Genomic DNA, 22,438 nt, shown 5'->3' with positions numbered 1-22,438 from the left:
AGTAAGTACAGGGACATTCCCCCGAGGCAAGTAGGGTGAAGTGCCTTGCCCAAGGACACAACGTCAGTTGGCATGACCAGGGATTGAACTGGCAACCTTCGGATTACTAGTCCGACTCCCTCACCGCTCAGCCACCCGACTTACTTCTTGATTTTGTCTGTATTTTTTACATTTTACATTTACATTAAAAAATAGCATGCAACATCTTCGTATTGATACTGAACTGGGAATGAATGATAATGACAACACTTTGTGGATACATTTGATGGTTTTATGGACTGCAGCATACTTGTGTGTGGGTGTGTGTGTGTGGGGGGGAGTATGTGGGAGGGTGTTTTCATGTGTGGGTGTGTGAGAGGGAGAAAGCGAAAGAGAGAGAGACACACACAGAGAGAGAAAGATAGAACAAGAGAGAATGGTCATTATGTATGCATTTCAGTTCTTGCTACCAGCTGGACAACTTTCTTCAAAGATCACTGCCTCTGCCTTTTCTGATTGATGCCCAGGGGTGTCAATCAGTCACTTTATGGCACAGACTTGTGCTTCTTGTTAGCCCATCAACACACCGAACCACTGTCTAGAACAATATAAATTTTTACCGTCTCAAACATGACCTCACTCACAGACCAATCATTTCATGGACTACACAGATTTGTTGTGCGTTCATGATCCAACATTGCCACTCAATTCTCCAGTCTGCCTTTTCTATTTCTGCTATCAATGTTTCTTTCCATGGCTTGTAATAATGTGTGATAAGAGGTCCTCTGGCAGCATTGCCTGCTCTCCAGAGACCATGATGAGGGCAAAAGTAGAAATATGGCACGAACAACAAATTTCATTTAGCAAATTGAGGGTGGATACATAGCAAGCAAGCCTCTGGGAAAATTGGAACCACTAAATGCTTTAGCGTTAGCATTTAGCTCTGGACAACATTACGCTTCGGTTTAAAACCTCGAGGAGTGGAGCTGACTGTCCCCATGACAACCATTATAGTTCAGGGAAATAGCCGTTTGGAGAGTCAACTGGCAGTAGGCACTTTCTCACAAAACAATTCGTGAAATAGAGAGGAAGGAGAGAGACAGCGAGAGAAAGAGAGAGACAGAGAGAGACAGAGAGAGAAAGAGAGCAGAGTTGAGGTCAAGGCATGTGGAGGTTTGTAGGCACACACGAGAGGGGAAGAGGAAAACATGGCACGAAAGGAGGGAAGGGGGAGGCGATGAGAGCTGGATGCTGTGATGAAGCATCTTTTCCCCCTCCTCCTTCAAAGACAGTTAGCAGCCCCCTCCATCTCACCTTCTTCTCACTTGATGTTAATTTCCGACGTGCTCGGAATGCCAGCGAAACAACCCATCTTCCTCTCCCCCGTAGTCTACCTACCCTCCCCACCTTGGAGGAAACTCAGTCTGCCAGTCCGTCCGCTGCATGTCTATGAGGGAGAGGAGCCCTCCCCTCCCTCCCTCCCACACAGAGCAGCCAACCGTGTGAGGCCGTTGGTGGGACCCCCGCCCACCGTCCCCACCCCCCAATGCCCCGCCCTCTCCCAGGCCAGGCAGCCTGCCAGAGATCACTCTGCCCCCGGGGGCCTGGATCTACACTTGAAACACCCTGCTTGATCAGGGAGGCAGCCGGTAACAGCACGTCAGGTCACTGGGATTGAAGGGGTGATCGGAATGTTCCGGAGCTGGTAGATTGGAGGACCTCAGGGGAGAGACACACACTGAGAGGGGTTTTGCACTCAGCCTGCCTGTGGTACACTGCTGGCTGCTTCTCAGACACACAGACACGTGCACTCTCACACCTCCCAGTGTCTTCTGCAGTGATGTCCACTTCCTGTTTCCTGTTGTTCAGGTTCTCATGGGTGGGTCACAAGGCTCACCTCTGTCCTCTTCATGCTTTTTTTTCTGCCTATACGATGAATAAAACAACACTTACTGGACTGTGTGTATGTGCGTGTCTGTGTTTGCAGGTCATACCCTGTGATCCTTAACAGCTCTCTTACACACAGATAGAATCCCGATAAGAATGTGCTGCCAGTCTAGTGGTTGTTCTTCATCCCCAGGCACCAGCCTGTGTGTGTGTGTGTGTGTATGTGTGTATGTGTGGCTGACTGACTGACAGGAGCTGAGGTATCCAGGCTCATTATTGCAGCCTGCTATCATGGAGCCTCCCATCAGGGGCCTACTGGTGCCAGAGCCTGGAGCTAGGGTTGATGAGAACAGGGCCTGAGAGGGCCTGTTCCCCAGCTAGGAGGGAGAGCACTCCCCTCTCTCCACTGGCTGGTTATGTCCCTGGCCAGGCCTGTCACTGCCCTCTTATCGGTTTGACTCACCAGCTATTTTCCGGCATTGTGAGAAAGGAAGGCATTATCTATGTGCTTGTTGAATGTGGGTATTGCTGTGTGTGTATGTGTGTTAAGGGCCACATATGTGTGGGCATTACTTTGCCCATACAGTGTATTCAATAAATACCTTCAAATCCCCCACACTCTGCCTCGAGTAACCTTCCTCCTCTTTCACCTGGTCCTTTAGTTCTCCTTTCTTCCTCTCCCTGTTCGCTCACTCCTTCCATTCCTCAGCAGCCTCACTTAAAGGTTGCCCTTCGGAGCCTATTCACACACTGAGGGAAGTGACACACTGGGAGGCTGACGAGAGGCCATTCTCACCTTCTTTCGGGTGAGATGGAGGTGCTGGAGACCATTCCAGCTCGCTGTGGGCTGCCTGACTGGAACACCAGGAGTCAGGAGCAGGGCCAGGAGCAGGGACTGCTTGACTCACCGTGTAGCTCTCTCTTTTACTCTTTCTTTTACCCTTTCCTCTTTCCCCCTCCTCTCCTGCTCGCCTCTTCTCTCCTCTCCCGTCCCTTCTCTTTGCCAGGCTCCATGGTCACCCTGCCAGTCCCAGACCTGCCGCACGCGCTCTCTCCCCGCACTGTCTCTCCCCCTCTCTCTGCCACCCCCTGCCCCTGATGTGAATCAGCCCTTCTCCCTCTCCTTTCACCCCCTCGACCTGTCCTCAACTCTTTCATTACTGTACCTTCCCCCCCCCCCTCCGCCCCATCTTCCCGTCTGCCTTGTTAGCCTGCATCAAAGGGAGAAGCGCTCATGGAGAGATTTCTCCTTAGAACAGAGATCCACCTTTGACTCCCTTTCTCTCATCACTATGTAGTCAGGATGTGACTGTTGTTTAAGAGCCATGCCCCTGGCCTTGTCGGATGCATGCCAGAGGTACAGTCATATATCAGACACTGCACTTCAGAGGCCCTAGATTTGAATGAGTTAGGGTCCTAGATGGATGTGTTTTTAGAGGGCTATAGAGAGATAGTTTGTGCGTGTATACTGCAGGTGTGTGCGTGCGTGTGCATCTGTAAATTGATGGAGTTAAGGAGGCAACAGGTAGCGATGTGGCAATACGCCTCATTAACTATGAATGGCAAGACAGGGCCAAGTCTGGAGTCTGACAGGTCTATACACACAGTCCCGCACATACACACACCGACACAAATATACACACGGATTCCGACCTCAGGCGGAATACACGTATATACTGAGCCTGAGTTTAGCTCCATAATGAAGGCCAGGTATAGAGGGGCTGTATAGAGACAAGCTGAGTGCTCCTCGGCTCAGCCCGTCAGCTGGAGAGGAAGCTGATGGGGTTGTTAACTCTGTCTCTGTGCCCCAGACGAGGCGAAGGGTGGCCAGGAGAACTAGCGCCCGCTCCCTAGAGAATGGAAGAAAGGTGGAAAGGCACATACTTATGGGTGACTTCCATCAGGTCAACAAGAGGCAACCAATTGCAGCCAAAAAGGTTTTTACAATCATTATAATTGGTAGTATTTCCTTCCTTCCTGCCTTTGTTCCGTCCTTCGTTGTGGCTGAGACTCCCCCTGAGGAGATATCCTATTGACCCTCGACGGCAGCCTAATCATCCCCCAACTGCTCTGTCCAGTTTCTGTGTTGCTGTGGTCTGGTCTGGCTCCACTACGCCTCAGTCAAGCGTCGTACCAGCCTCCAGCCTCTGCCTCAACCCTAGCCGCATCCCCCAACCTCAGCCTCGACCCCAGCTCCAGCCTCATTTCCAAGCAGTACTTGTTGAATCTCATGTGAGACTCAGGTGTGATATCCGCTAACAGCCTAACGCTGACACACACACCCAAGAAATGCTTCGAGAATTGCGTAGAGAACAGAGCCTTATCACTCCCTCTATCTTTTACTGTCTCTCTCTCTCCCTCTCTCCCTCTCTCTCTCTCTCTCTCTCTCTCTCTCTGTCTCTCTCTCACTCTCTCTCTCTCTGTCTCTCTCACTCACTCACTCACTCTATCTTTCTTGGGGCGGCTGTGGCTCAGGGGATAGAGAGGGTTGTCTGTTAATCGCAAGGTTGGTGGTTCGATCCCCGACTCCTCCCAGGCCATGTGCCAAAGTATCCATGAGCAAGACTCTGAACCCCAAGTTGCTCCCGATGGGCAGAGCGGCGCCTTGCATGGTAGCTCGCTGCAGTCGGTATGTGTGAGTGAGAGTATGAATGGGCGAATGAGAGGCAAAATTGTAAAGTGCTTAGGGTACTGCTAAGGTATAAAAATGCGCTATATAAATGCAGTCCATTTACAATGTTCTCTCTTTCACTCTCTCTCTTTCTCTCTCTCACTCTCTGAGCGCTATGTCATGCTGCCACGCTGTTTGGTCACTTACCTGTAGCTATCTAAACACTCTGGTTCTGGTTGCGGAGGTTCAAACACAAACAAACCAACCAACCAAGACCATCAATCAGTCTATCAAGCACATTTATGTGTAGCCTAAAGAACCATGTAAAAAAAAAACATTCTGTGCTTCCTTTGTGTAATTTTGTGTTCTGCACAATATCTTCATGCCTAATGAATGCCACTTGGAAGGAGATGAGACTGCAGGCAAAGGGATGGAGATTCTGAAGTGCCGTTGGCAAATGACCAGGGCATTGCACCCAGCGTGGGCAAATAGGAACCATTTGTCCAAAATGCTGTTTCCGACTTGGTAAGAGAATGCCCATGCAAAGTCATTGCCGGGAAAGTATGTTGACAAGTTTTGTCAAAAACATTGATCAACATAAAAAGACGATCTGAAAATGGAGGTCAGTCCCTATTCTCCCACGGATGTCAGAGGAGGTTGTGGTGCTGCGGGCTGAGGCCGGTGGTCTGCATGCGGCGTGGCTCCGTCCGTGTCAAACCCAGCCAACCGTTGTCGGAGGAAGACAGTTTGCCTCCTCCTCTCTCTGGGTGCCTACCGTCTTCCCCTTCTCTCGTCTCCTTCCTTCCTTTCGATTTGCCGTCAGCGGAGGAGCAGCACGCCAGATTGCCCCGGCCAAGTGCCTGTGGGACATGACATTCATGAATAAATCTTTTTTTCGTTTGATTCGTCGTTCAGGCAAATCAATTGCATCAATCGGTGTACACACAAAGGTTTTGCATATCCATCGACTTGGATTTTCACATCAACGAACGGACAATGTTTTCAAATATAGGAAATATATTGTCATACCTGAGGTACTAGATGTTCCCACCTCTACCATCTCACCTTCTCCCAAACTCCATCTGAGGTCATTGAACTTACATTTACATTTAGTCATTTAGCAGACGCTCTTATCCAGAGCGACTTACAGTAAGTACAGGGACATTCCCCCGAGGCAAGTAAGGTGAAGTGCCTTGCCCAAGGACACAATGTCATTTGACACGGCCGGGAATCGAACCAGCGACCTTCTGATTACCAGCCCGATTCTCTAACCACTCAGCCACCACTCCACCAACTTGAGATCCATCCATCTCAGCCTTAGTGATTGTTGATTGTTAATCTCCACATTGTTACACACTTCTGTTCACTCCTTTTGTGCTCTCGGGAACCTGATTGGTTATAGCAACCAGCCAAATAACACAACCATTCAATTACTCCACCCACATGGTGAAGCCGGTTTCCGACTTGTGGATAAATTGAGCAAGAAACCAAATTCATATCATTGTACCCGGAGTGTTAGGCAAAGGTTTAGCCAAAACCGTGTTGTGGTCTGCAGTTCCAAAATGTGGGCTTCGGTCTCACCTTCCTTCTGAATGGCCCTCTGGCCCTGTTTACCTCTCCTCATCACTCACACTCCCTGACAGCTGACAACACCATGGCGACAACACAACACCATGGCGACCCGGCAGCGATCCATCACCACTGTGACCTGGCACCTCCCTGCCAGCCACAGTGGTCTGGGGTGAACAATGCTGCGCTCCACACCAAACCCTTCAAATCATCATCATTGAACTAAAACTGATAGACTGGGTTGTGTTTGAGATATGCTGTTGTTGTCTCATGACTGTGTTGATTGCAGTGTGTAGTTGCACACAATGTTTCTTGCCATTCACCGCTGTAATACTGTAGAACAGTGCACTTCTAGTCCTTGATTATCTGCTGCATTTACTATGTATGTTTGTATGTCGCTTTGGATAAAGGCGTCTGCCAAATGAATAATGCTTAATATGCATACTGTTGTGTCACAACCCTAGCTATAATTTTCTGTGGAGAGTGCTATGAGAAGAGGTTTCACACAATGAGAGCAGGAGAGAGGGGGAGAAAGGAAGAGGGAGAAAAAGGAGAGGGATATAGAGGTAAGGAGAGGGGAGAATGTTTAATGGTCAAGGTGCTTCTTAAATGGCATGTGACATGTTTATGAGTCTGTGACCCAACCCTCTGTACTGAAAACAAAGACACACTCACACAAACAGATACACACACAAACACACACACACGGACACACACACAAAGACACACACATACAGAGACACTCATAGAGAGACACACACACACAGACACACCGACAGACACAAACAGACACATCCACCCAGCACGCTCCCAGCTGAATGCCCTTCCTGACAGACTGAGTCACGGGCAGACATCTCCCTGACGACATGACTCAGAATCTAGACATCAAATAGAGAACTGAGTGTACGGAACAAAGAGCACCTCTCTAATAGTCTCCAATGAACTGTATGTACAGCATTTTACAGTATCTCTAATACTGTAATCTCTACTGTATGTAGGAACATTTTAAGGATTTAACACATAATCTCTAATGCACTGTATGTAGGAACATTTTAAGGATATAATACATAATCTCTCATGTACTGTATGTAGAACATTTGACATTTTCTCTAACAATATATAATGTACAGTATGAGGAACATCTTACAGTATATATAATAATCAAATATGTGTAGAACATCTTACAGTATCTAACTATTCTATCATTTTATTTCCTGAATAACCGACATACCCTATCTTACCCATCATCTGATATCTAATTTGTATTACTGTGACCTCATCCCTCTACTAATTCGCCATTTCTGAATCTTATCTTTATAATACCCCATAACTACAATCCAATCTCTACAACATCAAATCTGTAACATCTAATCTTTCTCAAGCACCCAGAATGGAGTGGATATGCTTCAGGCTTGTTCATATTATTGGCCAAACCAACCCATGACTGTTACCTGATGACTATTTAGTTGTCAGAAGTTCCCAACAGTCTGTCGCACTGAATGTTCCTGTCCATCAGTGTCTCCAAGGACTGTTATTGTTGTTGTTGACAATGACTCAACAAGCGGCTGAGCGACTCGTCTCGTCAATCTGAACCCTGCTTCTATTGACTGAAATTGCGCCAGCCATACATGACAGAGTCCTTTAATTTTTTTCCATGCTTTTTTGTTATCTTGTTTACCAGGCGCCGTTTGTCTTTTGCATCATTTACTTCGGCACTTTCACTGAGGCTTTGGCCACGTTGATCTGACAAGCTTTTATGTGGAGATGACTCGACAGAAGTTAAGACTGTTCTGAGCTGATTCTGAATGTTTGGACCTTCTGGAGGAGATTGTTACACATGTCATTCCAGTTCTTTGTTGGCTGCTGTTTGTGACTCCTGCTTCAGAGAGGGTGAGAGGGGGTTGTGGCTGAATCCTGTCTGGAGCTGTACTCGACAGGGCTCTCTAGAGCTGGCTCTCTTTGTACTGCTTCCCACAAAGGACAAAGGTGGTCACCTGCATTATTTCGATGAAATCAATGGATCAGAGTCCAAGTGTGGAAGTGCCTATGTGTTTGTGTGTGAGAAAGAGAGAAAGAGATGGAAAGAGACAGAGAAAAGAGAGACAGAGAAAAGAGAGAGAGATGCACTATATGCATGTCAGTCTGCACAGAGAATGGAAACAGTCTACAAAGACATCAAAAACGAGGGTGTGTGGGAAGATGATAAGGACCATCGTGAAAAGCCCAGGTAGTGGGTACTTAGCTATTGCCGCTGTGAAGAGTCCATCAGGGTGGTGTGGTCACGTCCTACTGGGGCTCCTTCACAAGTCCCGCTGACTGATCCCACACACCATTGCCTTTGTTCATCTCCCAGAATAGCTATCAGGATGGAGACTTTGTACATGTACCTTTGAGATCTTGCTGGGCATGGCTGGCTTGCTGGTGGGCGAGTGGGCTGGCTGGCTGACTTGCTGGATGGCTGGCTGGCTGCTTGGCTATTAGTTTTCTATTATCCTTTGTGTAAAACAGGGAGCCTGCAGTGCCAGTAGTCAGTAGTCTGTCTGGGACATCAGATGTTTTAAGACTGGGAAATGAACACAATTAGCCTGAGATGAGGAGGAACATCAGGCCTAGCTCAAAGACAGACAGACAGATATGCAGATAGATAGGCAGGCAGGCAAGGAGACAGACAGACAGACAGACAGACAGACAGGCAGGCAGGCAGGCAGGCAGGCAGGAAGGCAGGCAGGCAGGCAGGCAGGCAGGCAGGCAGGCAGGCAGGAAGGCAGGCAAGGAGACAGACAGACAGACGCAGACAGACAGACAGGCAGGCAGGCAGGCAGGCAGGCAGGCAGGCAGGCAGGCAGGCAGGCAGGCAAGGAGGCAGACAGACAGACAGTCAGAGACAGACAGGCGGTTGAGGGTGTGTAGCAGACTCAGACACATTCTGTTTGCCTTTCTCTGCCACCAACATGGTGAGAGACTTTCATAATTGTATCATTAACGTCGTTCTGCATAGCAGGATGGTATTGCTTCTGCCTCAGGAAGCATCTTTGCCAGGGTGTCTCTGTTTTTGTTGATCTGTGTGAAAGGAAACAAGCTGTTATGTTGTCCTTATAGAGGCTGAGAACACACAGATGACTGAACACAGGTGCACTGTATGGTTTTACTCTTGTGTTTTTACTGGTTTGTTTCGCATCCTTATAAAGGAAGTGCATGCATGTTTGTATGTGCACGTGCTTGTGTGTGCTCGGGTTGTTTTTCTGTCTGCTTGTGCGTTGGTGTGTATATGTGTGTGTGTGTGTACATATTTGTGCAGTACGTGTGTGCGTGTACGTGTTTGTGCAGTGTGTGTGTGTTTTAATGAATGCAGTGTAGTTCTGTCACCTGCTTGCTGTTCTAATGTCACCAGGATGCAAAGAAGGCCGACTCTGAACAGGATCTTAAATATTTAACCGGAGAAAGGGGGGGAGAGGGAGAGAGAAGAGAGAGAAAACGAGAGTGAGAGGGGTGGAGAGTGAGGGGGGAGAGAGGGAGAGAGAGGAGAGAGAGATGTGGAGTGAGCGCACAGCAGAGAGTAGGTGGGTGCTAGAAATGTGAGGGAGGGCGAGGGAGCCAGTAGGTGAGCCTGCTTCTCAGAGTGTGGCCGTGTCTCTGAGGGCAGGCCACAGGGATCAGGACACATCTGGCCTCTAATTGGATTAACGCAAATTTCTCCAGAATAGCCACCAGGTAGCACTCACCTTTACGTAAGATGAACTTGTCCTTTTTTAATTTCATCTCCTCTCTCTTTGCTAGTGTGTGTGTGTGTGTGTGTGTGTGTGTGTGTGTGTGTGTGTGTGTGTGTGTGTGTGTGTGTGTGTGTGTGTGTGTGTGTGTGTGTGTGTGTGTGTGTGTGTGTGCGTGCGTGCCAGTGCCTGTGTGTAGGTGTATGCATTTGTGTCTGTCTATGTGTGCCCGTGTGGTTATGTGTGGGCGTGTGTGTGTGTGTGTGTGCCTTGGTGTGTATGAGAGACACCAATGAAAAAGTTAGCCCAGAACTTTGGTGTGCAGGGAAACGGAGAGCTGGCAGACAGCTTGTAGCTCAGCCTGTTTCAACCCTGGCGTCCAACCAAGACTGACTAATCACCAGCTAACACATTTACATGTGTAACACTGTCTTTTCAATTAGGCGTGAGAGCAGGCCAGCCCAGGGCCTGACTAGCAATACCATGACTGCACCACACTATCACCTTCACACAGAGAAGCTGCATCAGTCATAGTCAATAGTCATTTGGGGAGAAGGGGCCGTGACATCAGACCGTATCAGAGAGCTCTCCAAGTGTACTGCGGCAAAAGGTCACAAACTACAACCGTGACTTTTCAAAGTTTCTATTCGAGCGTCCAGCTGAATTGTTAAGAAATGACTTTTGGTCTGCCTCAGGGGTTACGTGGCTGGAAATATATATTATACGCTGCCTGCCTACCTTCATTGTTGGCGGTGTTGTGGGTCGATATTTTGGCTAGTTAGGACTGCACAGTGTGACTTATATAGTGTGAAATAGCATAAATAGCATAAAGTATTTATGAGTGTTTATGAGTGTTTATGAGGGTTTATGAGGGTTTATGAGTGTTTATGAGGGTTTATGAGTGTTTATGAGGGTTTATGAGTGTTTATGAGGGTTTATGAGTGTTTATGAGTGTTTATGAGGGTTTATGAGTGTTTATGAGTGTTTATGAGTGTTTATGAGTGTTTATGAGTGTGTCCTTTGTTCCTGGCAGTGGGGTGTCTGCCTGGGGAGTGTAATTGAAGTTATTTGTAAAGGCGAGTGGACCCTGGACATGTTGGCTGGCTGGTGGACCAGACCCAGAACATGTGCGCATGTATGTGTGTGTGTGTTGTGTTTTCAAACACACACACACGTTGACCCCACACACACGGACGCCGCATGGCCCCTAGTGAGACTGTGACTGAGTGTAGAAGAGCAGACTTCATCAAACACTGAAAAGCTTTGCGACTGAGACTGGCAGGACACTACCAGAGACCAAGTGTAAACCAAGGCACCTATGTCAGTCACTAAGAAATAACAGGTAACATTTAAGAGTCATACCATCATAAACCATATCCTCATGAACCATACCCTCTTGGACCATACCATCATGAACCATACCCTCATGGACCATACCCTCATAAACCATATCCTCATGAACCATACCCTCATGGACCATACCATCACGAACCATTCCCTCATGGACCATACCCTCATGGACCATACCATCATGAACCATTCCCTCAGGCCAAACGTATCAGGCCAAACGTTTCTCTTCACTTCCCAAGCCAGTTTCTGAATCAATAAGTATTCATGGAGCCTGTAAGCTTGGTGTGTGTGTGCTTTATAAAGAGCTGATAGGAGAGAAGATAAATAGATAATAGATTTACAGAAACTCTGAGAGGCTTCTGTTGCTGCTGCGCTCCCAACCTGTGGATATGAAAGAGAGGTTTACTCCGAAAGAAACTCCTGAAGGTAAAAATAACTAAACAAAGGATCCAGGAAATGCCGTATCAGACGGTGCTCAGCACGACCAGAGGAAGCTCTGGCGGGAACAAAACGTCTTTGCCGTTTCTTCGAGTGGATCGGAATATCTGCGACCCCTTCCAATCGCTTACAACTTTATGAGTGTTGCCATGGTGTCCTGGGAGGGCTCGATGCATCTCTCTGGAATATCTGAACCTCTTGCTCATCACTGGAGGTCAGATATCATTAGTGTGTGAGATGAGACCATGAACCTGAGGGGTGTTTAGGATGCAAGTGGTTAAGACATAGGGAGAGGCCACTTAGGCCGCTTTACATAAAAAGATACATTCTCTCTTTCCCCACCTGTGATAACACGCTCACAGCCACACACACACACTCACAGCCACACACACACACTCACAGCTACACGCACACACTCACAGCCACAGCCACACACACACACTCACAGCTACACACACACACACACACACACACACACACACACACTCACAGCCACACACTCACAGCTACACACACACACACACTCACAGCCACAGCCACACACACACACTCACAGCTACACACACACACACTCACAGCCACACACTCACAGCCACACACTCACAGCCACAACCACACACTACCCCTTGAACTGTTTAAAAATCTCCTATATCAATAGTGCAGAATGCTCCGGTTGAGGTTAGAAGGCAGGCACACACCTTAATGAGACTTATCAACCAGAGTCTGGTTTTGTACACAGCGGGAGCGCAGGGATTGGTTGTTACCTGTGTCACTGTGGGTACAGTATAGTTGACTTTACTCATTTGCCTTTGAAAAACGTTCTGATGAACCTCTGATTCAGCTTTGGAACCTATCCATTTCACTGCCAATGATAGTGTTTTTTTTGCCATTGACAGATCTATCTGGAGGGAGGTACAATTTACTTTACATTCAGCCAAGACATTTGTTTCCTACAGCAAGGCCCTGGCCTGTGTGAGACAGGGGCTGGATCGATGGGAAGATTGATGCAGGATCTCAGACTGTACTGTACCTCGGTGGTTAGACCTACAGGTGGATCAGGGAACTGGGCTCTTGCCCTGAGAGGTTGTGTCGGTAGGAGAGGGTGGAGAGATGGGGGAGGGGTGGAAGGAGGGAGGGAGGAGGGAGAGAAAAGATGCTGGAAGAGACTGGGAGGCTGGGTAGAGAGTGGGAGAGGGATGGGTCTGGAGGGAGAGCAACAGGGAGGAGACCCAAATCAGAGGGGCAGTGACTGGGGAAATAATAATAAGACTATATTTCCAGAGCACATTTCATACTAGAATTGCAGCTCTAGGTGATTTACATAAAATCAATAAAAACAAATGTAAAAAAAAAAGTCTAAGTAATAAAAGTAATAAAACCCTTCTGAACACAGGCCACAGTCTTTGCGGGCATGGGAATAGGCAGGGGAGGGATTGAAAAGGTGGAGGGGGAACGTAGGAGATGGGATAGTTGGTTGATAGTAAACGGAGGGAGACAGTGATGGATAGACAGGAAAGTAAGGGAAGAGAGAGAGAGGAAGTGAGGGCAGAGAGGGGCTAATGCTTGTGGAGAACGAGACCAGCTGTATTTAGAGCCAGAGGATCATGGAGTATCGCATTATTGATGCATTAAAAAGAGCATGTGAGCGGGCAGAGGAGAAAGTCTCGCTCCAATCTCTTTAATTAGCTTTGTGTGTGCACTTACACACACACACACACACACACACACACACACACACGCACACACTCTCACACACACACACAGATCCATAAAAATGTCAAATTGTATGAGAAACATTGAAATATTCCTGTCTCTCAATCGTTAACATAATTAGACAATCCATCCAATCATGTCTTCTGTTTTCTGTTTCAGAATAAAGTGCTGAACATTGATGGAGTGAAGGTGAAGCTCCAGGTAGGAAATGGAATGAAAGTTATTGAGCCTCGAAATGTAACAATGGGATCCAGCACGCAACCTCGGACGTGTGAAGTGCAACCACTACCGGTTATGCCAACGGAAATCTAGTAGCTCACTGGCACTGGTGGCCTTTAAATGGAGTACACGCTGAGTACCTTACATTACTGTATATGTGAATAGAAACGGCCTCAGCTTCTCTCAGTCTCCCAGCACGCACTGCTTTGTCGGGGGTAATAACGCCACATGAAGTGGACCTCTGATGCTCGCTGCTGATTCAATCAACATGAAACATTTCCCCATTTAGAGACAAAGTAGATTTAAAAGACAATCAGGATTTAGTGGCTCAATGACCATAAATCTTCTTCCAGACTATTAGCTCCCACAAACGTTCACTGACTCCTCAGCCTCTAGCATCCCCAGCCTCTAGCCTCCCCAGCCTCTAGTCTCTACAACCTCTACCCTCCCCAGCCTTTAGCCTACAGCCTCTAGCCTCCCCAGCCTCTACCCTCCCTAGCCTTTAGTCTACAACCTCTAGCCTCCCCAGCCTCTACCCTCCCCAGCCTTTAGCCTACAACCTCTAGCCTCCCCAGCCTCTACCCTCTCCAGCCTTTAGCCTACAACCTCTAGCCTCCCCAGCCTCTACCCTCCCCAGCCTTTAGCCTACAACCTCTAGCCTCCCCAGCCTCTACCCTCCCCAGCCTTTGGCCTACAACCTCTAGCCTCCCCAGCCTCTACCCTCCCCAGCCTTTAGACTACAACCTCTAGCCTCCCCAGCCTCTACCCTCCCCAACCTTTAGCCTACAACCTCTAGCCTCCCCAGCCTCTACCCTCCCCAGCCTTTAGCCTACAACCTCTAGCCTCCCCAGCCTCTACCCTCCCCAACCTTTAGCCTACAACTTCTAGCTTCCCCAGCCTGTAGTCTTTACAGCCTCCTGCCTCCTGCCTCCCCAGCCTCTAACCTACAACCTCTAGCCTCCCCAGCCTCTAACCTCCTCAACCTTTAGCCTCCTCATCCTCTGGCCTCCCACCCCCAGCCTCATCAGGCAGGCATTGTTGTTTATTAGCTTGGTTGTTTCCTCTGTGTCAAATAGAGCTGCTAATTATACCAATCAGTCTAAACAAGCCTAATTAGAGGTCGTTGGAAGTCTGCAATAAGGCTTATTAAGGAGATTTTTTGTTCGCGCTAATTGGCCCCAGGCTGTGTGCGAGCAACGCGCAAGCACCCAGGGAATGATTTGGTCCCTCATGTAAATGCCATTCCTCACTACCACTGAGGGATGGGTCGTGGGGGGAGGAGTCCCAGGGAGATAGGAACCAGACACTGGATCAAAGCCTACTTGCATGAGCGAGAGAAGGAGAGAGAGAGAGAGAGAGAGAGAGAGAGAGAGAGAGAGAGAGAGAGAGATGTGGGAAACAGGAATGGGAGGAGGGGGGTCGCATAATAGAGAAAGAGGAAGCAAAGGAGTGAGAGAGATAAGCGGTAGAGAACAGGAAGCTGCATAGCAAGCCACACAGACACACACAGTGTTCACGTGTCCCAATAGTGCAAAGTTGGCTTTTGAAAATGTGAAAATGTCATCACCTAGTGCTCGTCTGGTCTGGAGGAAGTGTTGTTGTTGCTAGGCACGCCGGTGGTGAGAGACAGCCGTGGCTGGAGGGAGATCCAGCTATTTAATTAGCTTAGGTCCACAGGGGTTGGATAGGAGGCCGTCAGGGAGGCGGCCACCGGTGATTAATATTCATCAACCCTACCCCGGACCTCGTCCTGTCTGCAACCCTCCTTCTCCTTTCCTCTCTTCTTCTCCTCTCCTCTCTTCTTCCTCGGTCCTGCCTTCTCCATCCATTCTCTTTGGCCTCTTTGGTCTTTCTCTCCATCCTGCCACGCGTCCCCCGCTCCTCTCCCTCCTGCCTTCCTCTCTCTGTCCTCGTCTCCTCCTCTTCCTCATCTCCCTCCTCGTCCTCACCTCCCTCCTCCTCTTCCTCTCCCCCCAGATCTGGGACACGGCTGGACAGGAGCGCTTCCGCAGCGTCACCCACGCCTACTACCGTGACGCCCATGGTGAGGCTTACACACACACATACACACACACACACACTCACATACACACAAACACAACCATATACACTCAAATGCATACTGTACATGTGAAAGCACACACACATGCACAAGCACACTTACAGAAGCACACACACACACACATACATACATGCACGCAAAGATAATTGTAGCATAGTTAGAATGGTAAACATTTTCTTGTCAAAATGGGACTCAGCCCTATTACATATTGAAAGATGCTCCAGTTTATGTTGCCCATCAACCTAATGTGCAGACTTCATATACATATCAGAGCCACTTCATTAAGTCATGTTGGATTGATGATGTAATTGCCTGTATTGCCTGTACATGATGTATGTGGTTTGGTCTATTGTGCGAGTGCCCTTTGACTGCCACTATTTGTCATTGTTTGTCTTGTTTATTTCCTGTGTCTTCTTGTGTTTGCCTTCTTATTGGCTGAGAGGCTGAACCGTATTACGGAATCATACAAAGCAGGTTCCCTGCATGTTGGATGTCACTTTGGAGTCGCGTGTGGCCATTCATTATTCATGGGCGAGGACGGATGAGGATGAGTGTAGCAGGATGAGGGCAGCCAGAGTGTGTATCCTGGCTCTACGGCAACACTTCGGCTGCGGGATCAGGTGTGAGCGGGGTGACAGAGTTGTTACCCTCACTCACCGACACACACACACGCTCATTAGTGTGAGTGGAGAAAGAAGTTGCTGAAGTCAGAGATTGTCTGACTATCTCATGGGGAGGAGGAGGAAGATTGCAAATGAGGAGCGAGCATAGAGGAGGAGCATGGGGAAGAGAAAGAGGAAGGAGAGGGAGGAAGTCTTGTTGGCTGTGAAGCCACTATCCCTTCTGGTTACTCTGGCTCTACACTCCACATGATGAAAGGGAAAAGCTTGCGTGTGTGTTTGCATTGGGTCAATCTCTTCTAATTGCGGCAAGCCTCCAATCCTACCTCCCTCCAATCCTGGAGGAGGTGGGAGGGGGGGTGGGGAGATGACCTTCATTAAGCCCAGTCGCAGGCACCTTCCCTGGGATCATACCTGCGTCTGCACCATCCACCTTTGAAGCACCAAGATGTATGTCATACTGCTGTGAATACCAGGTCGGGGAGACGCTGAAGAGGTTAAGTATAGCCCAGGCCCACTGGGAGGTGACTGATGGGATATTGATTATACTGATGATATTGAGACATCACTGTGGGGTTGCTGGAAGGGGATGAGAAGATGCTTGTCCTTGTCTGCTCTAGACAACCACACATCCCAAAGGCCTCAGTCATGGGAAGGCTCCAGAAGTCCCTTGACCCAGGGGTTGTTTTCGTGCAAACATCTCAACCTTCACCCAGTGCGCAGTATCAACGATAAACACACATCTGCCTCCACCTTTTTTCCCGTAAAGAAAAAAAAAAGAGATTTGAAGGGACGAGACTAGATTTTGACACTGACGCCATGCCATCTTTACCAGTCAACTTCTCTCTTTACCCCCCCGTCAAAAGTTCTCTCTTTTTTCTTTCTTCGCATCCTTCCCTCTCTCCTCCTCCTCTCTGAGGACAGTACCCCAGAACATCACAAAGCTATCAGATGATTTTATGAAATACTACGCCTTTCCGATGGATCCCTTGATCATGTACTGTATCTTGTCAGATGCTCCGCTGGGACAAATACAAGCAATTTTAAATATCAACAGGAAATTGCTCATCCTCCTCTCAAATACATATTTGCTCTGTTATGAGCCCACAGCATCCGAGAATGTGATTTTCCAGGACGTTTTAGTGGAACCCAAACAACTTCAGAGGCCCCTGTGAGACAGGCAGACGGTTCCTTGTGAAGCCAGAGTACTGAACCGGGATACCAGGCTCATGTGGTTTAACCAGCTCAGAGGCCGATGTTCCAGACAGATCTGCCCCCGACGAGGCTGTCTGAACACACTCGCACGCACGGACGCAGAAACTCACACAAGTACAAAGGAACACGCACACAGAAACTCACAGAAGTACAGATTCAAACACACACACACACACAAAGCAGACTCCCTCTGACATCGGTAGAAATCCAACGGGTACAGACGTTCGTCACACACACGGAGCTCCAGGAAGATGGTGGGCTGCTTCCTCCTGCCATCCCTTCACCAGGGATGTACCAGACAGTAAGCCAAGCATGGAAAGCTTCCTTTGATCAATACCAACTGAGGCCGTGTATCAGTAACGAGAGACATAGCGATGGAATGAGAGGAAGGGAGAGAGAGACTGGCGAGAGAGACCAATGGAAAGGGAAAGAGAGCGAACGAAAGGAGAGAGAAAGAATTCGAGAAAGGGAGAGCATGAGGGCAGGTGAGGGCGAGAGGAGAGCGGGGCACAGGGCGGCCACCGTGACAGAGTGTCAGACTAAGACAAACAATGTTGTAGACCGAGCCCCGCGGATACTCCTCAGTGATTGATGTTGGAGTCCTATCCTCCTCGCTGAGAAGAGAGAGAGAGAGAGAGAGAGAGAGAGAGAGAGAGAGAGAGAGAGAGAGAGAGGGCGATCATCAACACGGCTCTCTCCTCCTCCTTCCACTGCTCTTTCCTTTGCTTCAACTAACGACAATAACAAAAAACATCCGCAACTCTGAGACTGGCTGCAGCTAGTTTCCTTAATGTGGAAGCGGCACTTGTTTTCCAAAGCGTGTGTTTGTGTTTGTGTGTGTGTGTGAGAGAGTTCTAAGTGAATTTCGTACCACATTCAAAAAGAAGTGATTCATTCTTCTTCAAAGCATCGCATCCTCCCACCTCTTCATTTGTCTATTCTCGGTCACACGTTCCTTGTCTGTCTCTCGCATCCTTCCTGTTTTTCCGTTCTCTCTCTCTCTCTCTCTCTCTCTCTCTCTCTCTCTCTCTCTCTGCTCGTTTGGTGCCTCATCTAGTCAGGACTCCCTCGAACTCTTTTGTTGCTTTTCCTCCCCTCGCGTCTTTCTCCCTCCCTCCGTCATTCCTCCTTTCACCTGCTTGTCTGTTCTTTCTCTCTGCCGTGCCTCCATGGAGCCCACGGCAGCTGCTGTCTCTCCTTCGCTCAGCACATCCCATCTCTAGTGTTGTGTTGACAGGACTCACTAAGATCCTCCGTCAATCTCACCTCTGAGTTCGAGGCTTGGCAAGCACTTAGTCTCACAAGCTGCCGTTCTGTACTGGCATGTCGTCTGTCGACTCTGAAACAGACTGAGGGGATGGGTCGTGTGAAGTTATGTATTTTGGAAATGAGTTTGAGTCAAATCTAGAAACAGCTCTTACACAATGGGGTGCGCACACAGTCAAAGCTGTGTGCGCACAGCTCGTACAGAACTCGTACAAACTCGTACAGAACCACTGCAGTTCTGAAGTGTTCTTGCTCCGCGTTACTGATCCAGTATGTGGGGTGTGCAGTGAGTGAGAGGGCTAGATAAAGAGCTAGTTGTCTCTGAGAGCTCAGGCTGCAGGACAGAGGCAGACACACCTCTATCAGGGCAACAGAGAACCCGCAGGGGTGAGCAATGACCACACCGTCATAGTCTGTGCCTTCTGTAAATGAAAAAGCAGGGGAATCCTGTATTCATTGGTGAGAGGTTCAAGAGGGCGAGCCGAAAGTCAAGCTGAAAATTAACATGAGAACAACAGAGGGAACTTTGAATTAGTCGTTGACTTGGTGTTGCTGTACTTGCTTATTCACTTGATTTATCTTCTCCCCCCCCCCTCTCTCATCTGTCACTCTGTCTGTCTCTCTCTCTCTCTCTCTCTGTCGCTCCCTCTCTCTCTCTCTCTGTCTCCCTCCCTCCCTCCCTCCCTCCCTCCCTCCCTCCCTCCCTCCCTCTCTCTCTCTCTCTCTCTCTCTCTCTCTCTCTCTCTCTCTCTCTCTCTCTCTCTCTCTCTCTCTCCTATCTTCCCATCTCAGCCCTCCTGCTGCTGTATGACGTCACCAACAAGACATCATTCGACAACATCCAGGTAGGCGATCCTCTGTTTTACCCTCCTAGCGATGTACTGTAGAACGCTGATAAAATAGCCCATAATCCAAAAGTCTTTGTCGCCATGGAACCCATGTGAGAAGCATGTAAGTGGCTGGGGTGTGTGAGGAGGAGTAGCATTGTCTGACAATGGAGTGAGCAATAGTTTCTTTGAAATTGGTGTCTAAGGGTGTCAACGTATAACAGAGCAATCCTATATCATTATGTCTGATGAGAAGGTATGGAGAAGATCTTCACCCTTATTATTTCTCTGCTGCTGCCAGTGAAAAGAAGCTAAAGCAAGAGAATGGTACCAAAAAAAGAGAGACCAAAAAAAGAGCATTGGATGGAGGAGAGAGCGTACGTGTGTGTGTGTGCGCGGCCGTGCGTGTCTGTAATTGGCAGGTATTGCAGTAGCTCTAGCCCCCCAAGGATTTGCTGATTCCTGTTCTGTCTCTGGTCCTCACTTCCTAAAGCACCTGGAGTGTGGGTGGGGGGGGGGGGGGGGGGGGGGGGGGGGGGGGTCCATCTGCCTGTCCATCTTTCTGACAGACCCCTGATCTGTCCATCTGTCCATCCCTCCCTGTTTCTGAGGCCTCCCTCTCCTCAGGGGCGCTGTAATGATGAACTGATGGGCATGGAGGTAGTATCACAAGCCTGCTTTCAGCTCGTCGTCCAGAATGTTCACCTGTCATAACTACAGTTTACCTCAAACTTTTTAAGCCTTCTTATATGACAGTACAGTCAATTCGGAAACATATTGTAAGAAAAGGTGTAGCTGTATTCTATTACTACAGATGCAGACCAGATGCAGAAGGGAGGTGAGGGGATAGAGGAGAGGTCCTGAGTCCTTTTTTTAAAGCATCTGCACCCTCACAGTACCCAGGAACACCGCTCAATTCTGCTCTCCAAGGCCAATATTTATAAATGACTGAAAGACACGACGATAGACCAGAAATTTGGAATGCTTAGAATCTTCCACTTGAATGTGTGTGTGTATCTGAATAGCCGCTTCAGGTCTAGTCTTGGGCAGAACAACTCTTGTGGTCTGGAACTCGCATCAAATTCCAGCGTTGGCACTTCCAGAGCCTGGACTACAGTGTTGGTGCCACCACCTCCACCAGAGGTTCCTGAGGTGCCCAGTGGCCTGGTCGGGGTCCAGTTGAGGCTGCATACTCTGCCAAAGCCCTCTGCCTAACAATGGCATGACTAATCAATGGCTGCGAAATTGAACAGGGATTTATTCTCTCAAAGTGTATTGCATGCTCCTTTATGTTCCAGTCCAGCCCTGTTAAAATGGCAGATGTTCTCTGCGGTCTCCGTCTCTAGTGTGGAAGAGGCATCTGTCAGGTTTTCGGGGGCTGTTTCGTCAGGGGTTTGGCTTTGTTGAAATGGAATGTTGTTTATGTGTGTGTGTCTGTGTGTTAGGGTGGCCTGTACAATATGAGTATGTGTGTGTGTGTGTGTGTGTGTGTCCGTGCCTGCGTGTGAGAGATGGGAGAAACCAGGGAAGGTAAACATGGACCGTAAACCTTTTCTGTCTCTCCACCATCTTCCCGCGTCCTCGGGGCATGGGAGAGGGGGAGAGGCAGCTTGCACTCTGCCGCTAGTTAAATGTCATGTTGCCTTCTCACAGACGGGAGTTTCTGTTGGGAACATGCTTGGCTGCAGTCTGGGTCTTGGAGAAACTGGGTGAAAGGGAAATAGGATTGAGATGACATTTACATGAATCTGTCAGCGTGTGTCTAGTTATGGAGTCCAAATGAAGACATTTGTCCTTTCACAAACTCGGAAGCACAGTATGTCATTGTAGGACGACATGCCGTGCTTCGCCCTGCTCTGCCAGGATTGTGGCTGCGTGTGCTTCTGTACTGACGTCATCCATGGTTCTTCATCGCTGTCATCTCGTCACGGGTCGACTGCTGCCCTGTAATTTAGGAACCTTAACTGACCATCGAGAAGTGACCTCATCACGGTCACCTTCCCTGCCGTCGTTATTGTCACCGTCGTCACCTTGATCCGCATCGCTGTTATTATTTTCATCGCCGTCATCATCCTCCTCATCACATCCTCTCTCCCATAGCATCCCCTGGCAACTGCCTATTCTTGGTTTTGATCCATCATGCACAGTCTGATTTTGCCCAATCATGGTGTCAAAGCAAAGTGCTTCCCTTCCCCCTCGTCCACTGGCGGCCAGGACATTTCCATGACCTGACCTGTCGCCCCCCAGGGGCCAGACCATACACGGCTCCTCACATCCACCAACACTGATGCCTCACGCTCTGGCACTTAGACGTTCTGCAGACGTTCCAATTCAATTTCATTTATCTGTGCGTGCCAGGGGGAGGGCTGATGGTCACTACTGAGATTTTATAGACAGGCAGTCAGTGACATTCAGTTGCACTGACTCAGCATTGAAGCCTGGTGGCAAGTGGTGCTTGGGATGACGTTTTTTCACCTGGTTGAACCAGCAAAGTAAGGAAAAGTACTTTGAAACTACTTTGAAAAACTTCAACTTTTTAGAGTAGCTTAACCCCAACCCTGTATTCCATTTGAACATTTAAGTAATGGTAATAGGTAATGTTTTAAGCTATTCCATCGGTTCTCTCACAAAGTAGGGAGAGAATCATGATTTTCTTCTCTCTATCAGATGTGATTATGTGCATTGTTATGCAATACCTCTTCATAATTATAGCTTTTTGTCCGCTAAGTGCTTTCCTTTATGTGAAGCTGGAGGTGTTACTGTTTTGAGATTGGCACTTTGTCTGGTTACCCAGGCGATGACGGAGTCAGGGGAGTGATACAAAAACTGTGATTAGAAAATCCACAGCAGGAACAGTCCTGCTACACAACACTACCATGGAGGATCAGGAAATACTTCAGCATGATTACAGGTTCCATAAGCTCACACAGTGTTGGATATGCAATTCCCATCAACACAATGCTGATAATGGATAT

General features: G+C 48.5%; 1 protein-coding gene across 1 annotated transcript in view; it reads left to right on the top strand.

The window, feature by feature from the left end:
* LOC136939918 (ras-related protein Rab-26-like) overlaps nucleotides 1–22,438 on the top strand; it is a 44,991-nt gene that overhangs the window by 5,714 nt on the left and 16,839 nt on the right. Inside the window, exons 3-5 of the mRNA XM_067232241.1 lie at nucleotides 13,414–13,455; nucleotides 15,451–15,517; nucleotides 19,429–19,481. Coding sequence (XP_067088342.1) covers nucleotides 13,414–13,455; nucleotides 15,451–15,517; nucleotides 19,429–19,481 — 162 coding nt within the window. The remainder of the gene's footprint in view (nucleotides 1–13,413; nucleotides 13,456–15,450; nucleotides 15,518–19,428; nucleotides 19,482–22,438) is intronic.

The sequence above is a fragment of the Osmerus mordax genome, chromosome 3 (assembly GCF_038355195.1).
Source record: "Osmerus mordax isolate fOsmMor3 chromosome 3, fOsmMor3.pri, whole genome shotgun sequence".
NCBI lineage: Eukaryota > Metazoa > Chordata > Actinopteri > Osmeriformes > Osmeridae > Osmerus > Osmerus mordax.
The sequence above is the reverse complement of the archived record's forward strand: the minus strand, read 5'-3'. Positions and strand labels throughout refer to the sequence as shown.